This window comes from Pararge aegeria, chromosome 12, assembly GCF_905163445.1.
Source record: "Pararge aegeria chromosome 12, ilParAegt1.1, whole genome shotgun sequence".
NCBI lineage: Eukaryota > Metazoa > Arthropoda > Insecta > Lepidoptera > Nymphalidae > Pararge > Pararge aegeria.
In genome coordinates, this window is record NC_053191.1 from 8,368,711 (window position 1) to 8,382,155 (window position 13,445).

Below are 13,445 nucleotides of genomic sequence, written 5' to 3' on the forward strand. Positions count from 1 at the left end.
CATATACACATGAGGCTTAAAATTAGAATATCAGGGGCGTTATCTCTAAAGTAAACGTGCCCTGCGTACTTGAGCCGCCGGGTCTATGCCGCACACACGGAAAGCACCCAGATGGCCTGACACTCGTCCCTTGGCGAAACGGAAAATGCTTGTTATGGGAAGCGACGTGCGTCAGTACGTTCACACCCAGCCATATCGGCCGGACCGCGAGGGAGGCCGGCGCAGAAGCAGAGTTAGCCGCAACCAAAAAAAAAAAAATTAAAAATATGCCCCATTTTTGGATCGCTACCTTTTGGGCTTTTTGACGAGCTAATCTGTTCTGCTTTTCTATTATTGTTATTGAAGTTTACATATAAATTTGTATTTGGTGCACAATAAAATGTAATTTATTAAAATATTATGAAGAAAGATTAAGATACAGATATAGGCTCAGTGGCGTGCATAGAGGGTATGCACTGGGTATGCAGATGATATAAAATGAAGAAAATCTCCAATAAGAGTTATTAATAACTTAAGGATAGACATTGTTAGAGTTATGAAAAACCTACCCTTAAGTATTTATAACTCGTACTGGGGATTTTCTTCATTTTATATAGTCTGCATACTTTGTGCATACCCTCTATGCACGCCACTGTATAGGCTATAGCCCTATTAAATTTAAGCTTCAGTCCATTTTTGTATAATGTGTATAAGTATGAACGGAAACTCGCCAACAAACTGCCTAACCAGTTTGGCTGGACGAAAAAATATGCTAGTACATTTTTGATAAAAATAAATTAAATTTAAATAAAAGATAAATTCAGGACGTGTTCCTTGTAAACCATTTAGTTATTAAGGATTATAGGCCATTGTTTTCACTTCTGTCCTCTTATTATTAAGCGAGCCATTTCCTTGGTACCACATACATAAGTACTTGACGGACCAAGCAAATGGTTATAACTGAGAAAATACATTTAAAAAAAAAGTTTAAACTGACAAGAGTTTTTCTTTTAGTTCTTTGTTCTTTATTTCGTTTTCCGAGCGCATTCTTAGCGATGTTTAAGTTTTCTAATTTACGGACAGCCGGTCGGCGCAGTGGGTAGTGACCCTGCTTTCCGCGTCCAAGGGAACTGGAAAAATGTTTGTGTGATGAACATGAATGTTTTTCAGTGTCTGGGTGTTTATCTGTATATTATAAGTATTTATGTGTATTATATTCATAAAAATATTCATCAGCTATACCCATAACACAAGCTACGCTTACTTTGGGGCTAGATAGCGATGTGTGTGTTGTCGTAGTATATTTATTTGTATATTTATTTAACTTTGCGATATCTAAATCTTCGAGTGTCTTCGGGCTGCGAGTTTCTTACGTGCATAAAAGTCAGTCATGTATATTGGTATCATTATCATCCTCATCAATAGATTATAACAGTCAACTGTTGGACTAAAGGGCCTCTCCCAACGGAAAGGTTTGCCCGTACTCACTACGTTGGGAAGAAGGCTGCGTTGGTGATCGCAGTAGATGGTAAGAGTAGCACATAGGACACTGCTGCCCGTTCTCCTTTATTTTACCGTATTCGCCTCGTACGACAACCGCGAGAAGACAAAGGGCTATGACAGCTGTATTCTGATCTGCATTCACCACAAATAATTCTTTTTTTTTTATCCACAACAAGTCAGCCTTTGACTGCAATCTTACCTGCTGGTAAGTGATGATGCAGAGAGTAACCTGTTACGGGTTCGGTAGTTATGTTAAGCCCTAATCGGTTTCTACGCGTTATCGACTCTTATTTGTCAGTAAAGTGTTAAGTAAGACCAGAACAGAGAAAAATCAGATATGATAATATTTCCCCTGTCGGGAATGGAACTCAGGACCTCCCACTTAAAACTACAGCACGCACCGTTTCGCTATGAAGGTCTCACAAGGAACTCATTACTGCATTACCTGGCTATAAATGGGTATAAAGTCAGGGTATTGCAGAAGTCTAATAGGGAGTTTATTCGTCCGCACCACATTCCATGAATCTGAGACCCAAGGTACCCAAATGTATGTGTCAACTCTCTTCAAGATATTTAGTCCAATTTGTATGTGCGGTGGACTGTTAACTGGGACTAAAATGAAATCCACGGAAAATGCAAATTTTAATAAATGAATTCGTGGATTATATATTTTTTGGGAAGTAGCATTAGCATTCAGCACTACCTAGAATATTTTTGCCTATAGAAGATGCACTCTTGATCAAAATAAAACTTTAATATATAACTATCGCTCTCCCGCGACCTGACAACCTCCAAAGAGATATAAAGCATAAAATAGACATGTCGTGGACTCTTTTAGAGAACTTTTAAAGTGAAACAGTTTGGTCGTACATTATTTTGGCGTAACTTTAACCGATTCAGCATCACAACTATCGGAAGCTCCCAAGAGAAATAATATTTCCCGTTATCGCAACATTTTTCGTTGATGCTCCGCTCCTTTTGGTCGTGTGATGTTATGATATAGCCTAGAGCTTTCCTCGATAATGAACTATCTATCTAACACAAAAACATTTTTCCAATTATAACCAAGAGTTTCTGAGATTAGTGCGTTTAACCAAACAACCTACAGTTTTATAAAATTTGTATATATATGGGAATAACTAAAGTTAGAAAGCAGGCTCTGTACAGCTCAGTGAAATAAGAAAGCAATGCGCTGCGTACATACTGTCTGTATACTGTCGTTGGGATATTAAAAACATAACGTTACAGGTCCTTTCGATGCCTGTGGTAGATAAGCTAGATTTGGAAACAAATCTACTATTTTCTAAACGCTAACCAAACAATATCTACCTATTTAAAATACCGACAGGCAGGCGAACTTGCGACGATATTCCAAATTTTCAAGTCAGCTACACATACATGTTTACTGTTATCTAAAAGTGCAATAAATAATAAAGAATTATCCATAATAAAATTGATAGAAATATAAATATTATATTATTAGATAGTACCTACTAGTTATTGTCGATGCTAGTGAAAAACAATACGTTCTTATTTTATATTTGCTTGATCAAGTGTGATGACGGTTATTTGTTTGTTTTTATTTTTCAGTATATTATTTGGATTTTCTGCACAGGTGTTGTATTTATTTATTTCTAGAATAAAGAATAACTTTCGTTTGTGTAATGTTTTCTTTTCTCTGCTTTACATTATTGAATAAAAAATGCATTTTAAGCAGTAGGTTATTTTTTTTATTTAATTTTATGTTATTTTAACATAATATTTTTCGAAGAAAAATTATAATATTTTAACATAAAATATTATAGGATATGATACTAAGAGTCAGTGTGCCTTATTTCCTTAAGCGCGTTTGTTAGTGATGTTTTAAATCCCATATTAAATGTTGGTTTTCCATGTATGGTGGATGGTAAGTATTGAAATACTCCCGGAATAATAAGTTTTTCTCCAGGATCGTCCTGGATAGGTAGGCTACATGATACAGCTTCCTGGAGACGTTAGATGTAAACTCTAACGATGGTAATTAAGTAAAAATCGGTTTAGCTGTGTAACCGTGCATCTTTCATCAAAAGTTTTTTTTTATTCTGCGATACTAGCGTTTGAGTACTACGCAGTTTAGAAGCTTAATTAGCTGGAAAGTTAGATGTTATATAATTCAGCATTATAAAATATGCAGTTGAGAACTTGAATTGAGGAAATAGGCGTTTCAAAATATATTATCTAAATATTTATGGCTAGTAATAATACAGCAGTAAATGCTCAATAATTCAGCATTAAAGATAAATTGCTTTATCTATACACAGTTAAAAACAGCATTATATGGCAATATGCGGTAAGTTTTATTACATGATCTATATGGAAGATGTAGTATAATAGCTAGAACATGGATTTTTGATAGCGCAAGTGAACAAGTTAGGGAATAAAAACGATAAATAAATGGCGATGGTAGGTTTAGCGTGTTAGCGTGAAGAGTTCAGGGAAGTACAAAGTTAGTTTGCTTTTATGTTTAAAGATTTTTCCACTGAACAAAACTTATGATTGATTTAACACAAGCTCATAATTTTAACAGAAATCTACGCCTGATGATAGAAACTATGTTGGAGCCGTAGTCGAATATATGGTAAATGCAAACTCAACAGTTAATTTGCAAAATTATATCCATTTACTACAAGATGCTGCTCTTCAGGTAATTTATATTTATAAACGTATCTCACAAGCATACGTATTCTTTTTTCGACATTATATAAGTATATTTAAAAAAAAATATATATTTTTTTTTTTCCACTACTAGCTAGCTAGCCTTTGACTGCACTTTCACCTTAAGGCAAGTGATGATGCAGTCTAAGATCGTAGCGGGCTGACCTGTAAGGGAGTATGTCAGTTATATTAAGCCCATACTCAAATTCATTTCCTAAGCGACATCGTACCGGAACGCTAAATCGCGTAGCGGCACGTCTTTGTCGGTAGTAGTGGCTCTAAGCCTCCCACCAGATAAAAATTAAATTCAGTTCAGCTTAAGATATGTATTCCAGAATGCTGACATCATCGTCTTTCCTGAGCTAGCGCTGACATCGCCAAGCCAAGTTGAAATTCCTCTCAACGGCTTGCTAAAAGATTACCCGATTCCAGCACTGCAACCTGAACTTTATGATGAGGTTTGTCTAGACGGAGGATTATTCCAAAGTATCTGGATCGATTTGTATGACTCTTTTTTATTCGATAACAAAACTATTGTTATAAAAATGGCGTACATTAATGATTTTTTAACCCAGTTCTTAGAGAAAATTTTTGCATACTCAATAATAAGCTATACCTAAGCTTAATAATAAGCTATAATATATAATTTTTCAGTAAATAATTGTAATTAAAATCAAATAAATATACTACAACAATACACACATCGCCATCTAGCCACAATGTAAGCGTAGCTTGTGTTATGGGTACTAAGATGATGATTTTTTTTATGAATATAAATGCTATTTTTTTAAATAAATAAATATACTACGACAATACACACATCGGCATCTAGCAACAATGTAAGCGTAGCTTGTGTTATGAGTACTAAGATAGCTAAAGAATATTTTTTTATTAATACACATAAATACTTATAATATACAGATAGACACACCAAAATTTTTTTCCACTTGTGGCGGTGGAACCCACGGCAGGGTCGCTGCCCACTGCTCCATCCGGCTGTCTAAACTATTATATACACAGATGATCCTTCAATTATTACCTACTCTAAAAAAGTGCCCTTGTAAGCATATAAGCACGCAGCACTGATCTAAAGCTAGATCCCCAATCCAGGCGACACCACCGTGATAAAAATTCCAGAGCTGCAGATTCCAATAGTATCTACTCCTACAATGCCTATGCTTAAGTTTCTTATAACTTGTACTGGAGCTTTTTCCTTTTTTTATTATCTACCCGCTTAGTGCATACCCTGTATGCACGCCACAGTACTTAATTAAAAAAGGGAAAAACTTAAAAAAGTTATTTTGTAACAGTAACCGATATAAAATTTATTTGGATTTTAGTTTTTGGTGGCCATATCGTCAGCAGCAATAGAGAATGACATATATGTGGTCATAAACTTGGAAGAGTTGTTGAATTGCACTAGCGGCTATGTCACTGGAGAGAGCTGTCCTGAACAAAAGGTTTACATTTTCAGCACCAATGTAGTATTTGATAGAAGTGGTGCAGTTATAGACAGGTGAAATTCCCTGCAACATTAATTTTAAAATGCCTTATAAATAAGTGTGATTATGGGCGTACCTAGCTTCTTGTCTAGGGGAGAGGTATTTTTGATTTTTTTTAGGTCTCCACGTCTGTTTTGTGAAGTTTAGCTACCCTCCGCTGCTCACCCCCTGGGTGCGCCCATGAGTGTTAAGTTTGTATTTAAAGATAGCTTCTGATGTTTTCAGATATCGTAAAATTAATCTATTCGGGGAATTAACTCGTACTCCAGCACTTTCACCTGAATTAGGAATCTTTGAAACTGATTTTGGCGTTACCTTTGGCCACTTAACCAGTTTAGATCTATTGTTCCAAGTACCAGCAATCCAAATGGTTCAAAAGCACAATATTACTAATATTATTTTCCCTGTGAGGTGGGCATCGGAAATGCCGTTTTTGACTGGTGAGCAAATTGGATAAATTTATATTAATGTGCCTATTTAGTTTGTGATTACTGCCTCAACTTGACTTTGCTATTGTGAAAACAAAGCTTAATTTTTTTAAATAATTGCTCATTTAGCTACTGTTCTTGTGTTACCAGTAATTAAAATTTAAAATATCTGTCTTAATTTTTCCTAGCCGTATCGATTCAACAGGCATACGCCGTTGCTATGAACGTGAATTTATTAGCAGCCGGAGCTAATGACGTTGGAATGGGAAAGACGGGTAATTATACTTATAAAACCACGAGCAATATTTTTGTATAGTTATTCTGTGGCCCATAGAAATATAAATAAGCTGAAACAAAAAATTTCACCAGCCCTTTAGTGCTAAAGTATACTATAACCAGTGGCGTGCATAGCCCTTGGACCCAGGGTATGCACAAGGTGTTCAGCACAAACATAAAGTAAAATTAAAATTTAGATTTTTAGATAGGTATGTCGGTTTATAATCAAATTACTTTACGAAAGTTATATTGTTGATTGATTTAATACTATCGTCTATCTACTGCTAATTGAATAAAAGTACATACCCTGATTTACGTCACAAAATTATGACACACCATTCGGCAGCATTTTCTAAGCACACTGATGATGATAATATTTTTCCAACATATCATGTTTTTAGCGTCTTTATGAAAATTTTTAAGATCACAATATCCTTTATCATTCCACACTTTACGTATATTGGACAATAAAACAAAAGGAAAGCAAAGTAATCGATTGGTATGTACAAAGCCGCTTAGCCAAGAAAAGTTTTCGTAATGTTTATTATTATTAAACATACGTGTTACTTTATCACCTTTTTTTGGGATATTTGTAACATTGGTACACTCCTTCCTTCGCGAATGATTTCTAATTTTACGATATAGGGATAGAAATTAAAGTTTTCTCTAAGTACTTTTTCAAGGCACACTGAACCCAAACAAAGACCGCACGAATATGCTAAAATGAATGAATAAACTAACCTTAACACATTAAACTATCACTACTCAAACTTTTATAAGTTACTGAATTTATGCACTTGAACCGTTTATTTATCACCAACGCCATACAGCATTGTTCGAAGGAAAACAATAATGGCGATTGAATATGCTTATGATAATATTGCAATCGAAATTAGTCAAAATAGTCTTTAAATTTTTGTAAGTATAGGTACGAACGCTATTTTATTTTGATATGTAAACAATAAATAGAAACCATATTTATTGTTAACTCTCTCACTTTCCAATGATTCCTGGAAAATCTAAATTATTCATTTTTCAAAATTTAGACAGCGTTTGGTTTCATAGATTATTTTCAAAATGAAAGACTAATTCGATAATATTAGTTCCTTAATTTTCTTAAAAGACACTAAAAGGTATTTACATTTGTGAATAATTTTTTTAATTCTAAAAAAAGAATAATGACCGTTAACAACAATAACAAACCAAGCAAATCATTTTATTCATAAAAAAATCAAACACGTAATTGATTATCTACTTCCGTAAGCAGTGCTTATAGACACCCATACTTAAAGAATTTATGAATGCAACTGTTCACACAAGACCGAGGCTAATCTTGTAAGTACAAGCGCAAGATTATAACATTACACGACACACACTACTAACTTGCACGCACACATCTAGCAGAACGATTCTTTCTTTGGGCGTGCTTATTTTATTTGATATTTCTATGCAACAGTAGAGGGCGCCATATGTCGAGTGATTCATAATAATTGATTTACTCTGCAATCGATAACATGATATTTAAATAATAATATAGGTATTTTTACGTGTTTTAAAAGGTAAATGTTTAGCGTTTACGGTTAAAAATTAAAATACGAAGTAGAAGATTTTATTTTGTACGCTATGCGCCTGGCGCGCGCTGGTTGCGCTGTCGCCTGTCTAGTGACAATTGACCTAGAAGTTTGGCCGCTCATTACTAGATGGCGCTTTCATATATTTTTTACTTAGTGTCTTTTAATTACAAAACTTTAATGGTCCTATCTGAAGGCTCTTTAAGACCCTGAGATAAGGGTATGCACTGCTTATTTGCATATATGCAATGCACGCCAATTACTATAACATAGCTATACTTAGAGTGCTTTGAGTATAGAAAACACTTGTCGCCGAACGACGACGGCTCTACACAGTAGTTCTAGTGTCTTGTTATTAAGATTTCTATGGTGTGGACCAATTTCTGGCACACGAAACAGTTTGTTGTAGTTGTTATAAGGCCTTGGGCCAAGAGTCTCTAACGCAAACGCCGCGAAAATCAGTCACTACAAATAACAGATTATTTACAGCATTTTGGGTCGTACCTGCTTATAACTAATTAACGTTGTTATCTTCAGGTTCTGGAATTTACTCTGGCAGAACTGGGTCGCTAGTAAGCGTGATGACTGGCATACCTACTACACGACTACTTGTTTCCAGAGTACCTAAGACACCTGGACGGGTGAAATCATAAATTTTATTTTAATAATATAATCTTATCATTCAGGAAATACAGCAGCTTAGTACCCTCGCAAAGTCGTAGATTTAATTAATCTTAAGATTTAAATTCTATCAATTATAGTACCCAGAGTGTACAGTGTCAGATATACTTTAGCTTATATGTTTACCGTGCTTCTTATGCAACTCATAGTTACGAACACGTTTCGTTTTCACTGGCAACACGAAGAGCCCAAGTGGCACAAGACCGTGCTATTTTGGAAATACATAATGATGATGATGTGGAATGATACATTTCACTCCGATGTTCTTGTATTTCCATACTCGAAATCGACGACTCGATTGCGAGTGAGAAAATTCTGTACTAAGGCTACAGTTATCACTTTAGCAGCTTGGAGCGACAATATGATGTGATAATGTTGTCATAATCACATCATATTTGAAAAACATAATTGTTTCATTCGTACACACCTCCACCTTATCTGCTTCCTTAGCCTATGGAAAAAGGTTATTTTTCTTCTTTAAAGCATTTAGATACCATATTTTAGCAGAGATTGCTGTCAGCTGCAGTTGTTTATTTTATAAAATATTAAAATAGCAATACCCGCGTTAGTGGTGTAGTATTTATTTATTTATTTTAAATCTTGTTAGTACGGCAGGGCCACTTACACTAACTAGATAGAACTACATAAAATATGAATAAAAAACATGACATATAGTCGAATTTTCCTTACTATTGTTCTATTAGGTGAACAACTATCTCGTTACCGTTAACTAACATACGTTCACAAAAATAACTAATAAGTTTTTAGTTTTATAACATAATTATTGACACTTTAAAATAATTAAAAATTGTTTACATAATATAGCAAACAAAATAAATAAAGGATATTTAAGTAGGTAGGTATGTAAAAACATGCAAACTAAAGAATGAAATGTTTAAACATTATTGAACACACCTACATAGAATTTCATTTAATTGTATGCATTAGATCTGTAGAATTATTCAGGAAGTCATAAGTACATATTGCGTTTCAGGCATTTTTTTCAGTCCAGGGGCCCATTTACAACAACCACCAAGATAATCTACAACTCACAACTGACTTGTCCTTGCCATTACATACGACTAGATTATTGGAACCGAAAATTGAATATCAGTTTATGCTCTCCGACACGGATATCCTATGCAGCTTCTATCTAAAGTTTAATGACAGCAACGCAGAGCAAGTAAGGTTTTATAATTAAAAATTCAAAATACACTATTACAAGTAGGCCTAGTTTATAAGCACTTTTATACCGACAAGTCAGTCTGTTTGTAGTGACTCTACAACCAGTTAGAAAGTTCCACCGAGAAGAGCCGGCAAGACCCTCAGCAGCTTTTTTCCAACATCAACTATAAAATATTTTAACGATGTTTAGAATTGATCTGTCTCGTGAGAGATGATTGCGGAGTGGCCTGCTTGCTAGCAGCCTTGTCGTTAGGGATCAATCGTTTAGTAACTACCAACCAAGCTTGATTAAATGTCTTTTAAAAGTATATTGCTTACTTAGGCTAATTTAGGTAAAGTTGTATGTAACCTTTAGACCTTTGGTATCATGTTATAAGATCATATACCCATCCCCACAAGGATTTCTGTATTTTTCTCAGACGATGTGCAAATAGCACTAATTAATGTCAGTTTCTAGTAAGTCGATTGTTTATATTGACTTTTTGTTTTGTTTTGATTTCGAGGCTACTGTAAGTGCCTTCTATAAATATTTAAGTACAGGCAAATCATTTACCCCACGATTATTAACCCCCGTACCTGAAGGGTGCTAACAGACCCTGACAAGTCTTCGCTGCCGTTCTGTCTTCCAGCAGGCTGTATCTCGTGAACGGGAAGCGATAGGAAGGGAATAAAAAAAAATACGGTTATTTTTTTTCAAAAATTGTAGACCTTAACTATCCTCTATGCGTCTCCAGCTGTTAAATCCATAATTTCGCCAAACTCGGTTGTGCAGAGGTAACAATTGCTTTTTTCAAAAGCCCCGAGAAATTACACTGATTGTATTCGGGATCAAAAGTATCCTCTGTCCATTTCCAGGATGCAACCTAGTTATATATCAACGTCTTTTTGTATATTAATATCTTCTAATGATCTATAAACAATTTGGCTTAAATTTTCAATTTATCAACATCAGATCAAGAAAAATTGCATATCTTGATACAATTTTGTGCGGTGCTCGAGCTATGGCAAAAATAGTTACAAACAAACAAACAAGGAATCAATTAGTTTTTTATTGTATTAATATTACTAAGTATTATAGAACATGGGTTATCAATTCACCTATATTTATATTTTTTATTTTTTAGAAGTATAGATATAGAGCTACAGCTTTCAGTGGCGTCCGAACCTACAACCAGATAGAGGCCGTTGGCTCAAGGCTTTGCGCCGTAATCGCCTGCACCGACGATACTATCGAATCTTGCGGTAAAAGGTAAGGTAGCGAGAATAGAATTATAAATATAAAACATATTCATTGTAAATAATGCAATCCATGTAAATTAATGTGTGGCTTTGATTTCGAAATAACTGCGTCTCATTAAGCTTATAGAATAGAACAGAATAGAAAAATTTAATTGCAACAAAACACCAAGAAACAATATAAATGGTACGGAAAACACAAATGGTATGTAGTGTTAGGGTGCAAAGGCGGCCTTATCACTTAAAGTGATTATTTGAAGGCGAGTTGGGCGTTAGAAGCCGATAAAAAGCTCAGTTGATTATTTAAAAAAAAAAATTTGAAGAAATATTTTCCCACCAATATATTGTGGGGTTAATGTATATGGGTATGTGACTACCCTTAAAGTATACCAGCCTACCCTTCTCAAAAATAATCATTTAGATCATCACCATCATCATCAACCCATAACCGGCCCACTAAAGGTCTCCTCCCAGAATTAGAAGGGATGTAGTACAGCACGCTGGCTAAGTGTGGATTGGTAGACTACACACGCCCTTTAGGACATTATGGAGAACTCTCAGGTTTGCAGGTTTCCCTTTAATGGTTTCCTTCACCGTTAAAGCAAGTGATATTAAATAACTGAAATTAAAACGCACATAACTTCGAAAAGACAAAAATCACTCACAATACATTAATCAAAATCACTCAATTTGAATGTATTGTACATTCAAATTGAGAACCTCTTATTACTTTTGCCTAAGTGACGTAAAATCATGACTAGCAATTTATCACTATTATGACTGACTTCCAGCATTTTGCGCACGAATGTATATCAGATAACAAATTTAGGTATATTTTGGTATTGTTACGTAATGCTAATGTTTCGTAAGATCCATAGTTTACTAATACTTTTATCAAGGTTATAGCACCTAAGACCTTATGATATTATTGTAAATTACTAAATAAAGGTAGTATTCTATAAATATTCTTTCGGACAGTTAGGTCGAAACAGACCACAATTTCACTATTTATTTTTATGACTAAGCATTTTGACACGAAATATATCAATAAATCACTGTACTATGTACAAACATAGCATTACTGTAACGTAAGATGTTAGCTTATAGGGGGCTTGGATACGCAGCGTTCGGGAAACTGATATATTTTCATCCATAATGCCTCAGTGTCGGAAGACAAAAGTCTTCGAATATTGCGTGTCGCTAGTTATGATGAATGGCTTTAAAGCGTGCTCGCGCCAAAATGGGCATTATTAGAAGGCTTAAAGACACTCAGCGAGCGATGGAGAGAGCAATCCTAGGACTTAGGAGAAGCTCTACGTGATCAAATCATGAATGAGGAGATCCGAGCCAAAGTTACCTACTGTCAGTTCAATGAGTCGCGAAGCTGAAGTAGCAATGGGTGGTACGTATAGCTTGTAGCACCGACGATCGTCCCAAAAGCCTTCAATTGTTCTAAAATTTTAACTGAACGTGGCTTTAGTTGACTCCCGACTGTTTACAGTTTACATTCCACTAATTTTCATCAACCAATTAGAATTGCTAGGATAATACCTAGCTAAATAATATAAAAGTTCCAAAAGCTTTTTAATACAAACTTTATTGTATTAAATAGCTCAAACCTTCTTGGTCGGGTTTTATTACTAAAGCATAACAAAGAAATTCTTTTTTTTTTTTTAATAAAAGCTGTCTTTTATTCGAAATTAATTCGAAATCAGGCTTATGCTAGTTTAGAGTTTTTTCCTCCAAATTTAAATTGATTTGACTTGCAACATTATCTTCGGACTTCTACGAAATATTTTTTATTGGATAATACATATTTAGGTATATAGGAGTAGTTGGTGTGATATAAGTTCAAGGAACTTATAGCAGTCTTATTTGTTTACAGATTCCCGCAATATTCGCCAAATTCTACAGCCGTCTTTGAAATTTTGGAAATAACCGCAGCCGTTCCTATTCCAGAGACAGACGAAGATCTGTCAGCGAAGAACGCAGTATATTTCCCCGTTACTTTAGACACATCGATCATGCCACTTAAACCTGCCGATTACTTGTTCGAAGAAGTACGTCAAATCTTAGATTCTTACACCGTTTATCTTTTTGTACTGAGGAACTTGAAAGCTGAATTATACAGCTTTGGACTGTGGGGCAGAGAATTTAGCACTGATGGTGAAACTACAGATAATGACAGTCCTGAAGAAACGCCCACCCCTGATTCGGCCTGTATACCTCGACTTCATATAATGTTTTTGTTTTTTGCTATCTTAGCTTTGGCTCTATAGACAAAGATTTTATTAGGACGTAGAGGACTTTCTACACCTGTGTGATTAACAAACTGACAACTGGTATTTGTTTATAAAAAAGCTCATAAAGTAAACTGACTGATAAAATAA

At 34.8% G+C, this 13,445-nt stretch overlaps 1 protein-coding gene across 1 annotated transcript; it reads left to right on the top strand.

Moving 5' to 3' along the window:
- Positions 1-3,454: 3,454 nt before the first annotated feature.
- On the top strand, positions 3,455-13,334 carry LOC120627909 (vanin-like protein 1). Its single transcript, XM_039896033.1, has 9 exons — positions 3,455-3,475; positions 4,049-4,165; positions 4,512-4,634; positions 5,517-5,692; positions 5,904-6,118; positions 6,295-6,381; positions 8,491-8,594; positions 10,944-11,068; positions 12,941-13,334. Exons 1-9 carry the CDS (start codon positions 3,455-3,457, stop codon positions 13,332-13,334), a joined length of 1,362 nt encoding a protein of 453 aa, XP_039751967.1.
- Positions 13,335-13,445: the final 111 nt, after the last annotated feature.

Coding starts and splice junctions, on each gene's coding strand:
- LOC120627909 (XM_039896033.1), top strand. CDS start 3,455: ATGATACAGCTTCCTGGAGAC. Junction 3,476..4,048: donor TGATACAGCTTCCTGGAGAC/GTTAGATGTAAA, acceptor TAATTTTAACAG/AAATCTACGCCTGATGATAG. Junction 6,119..6,294: donor GGAAATGCCGTTTTTGACTG/GTGAGCAAATTG, acceptor AATTTTTCCTAG/CCGTATCGATTCAACAGGCA.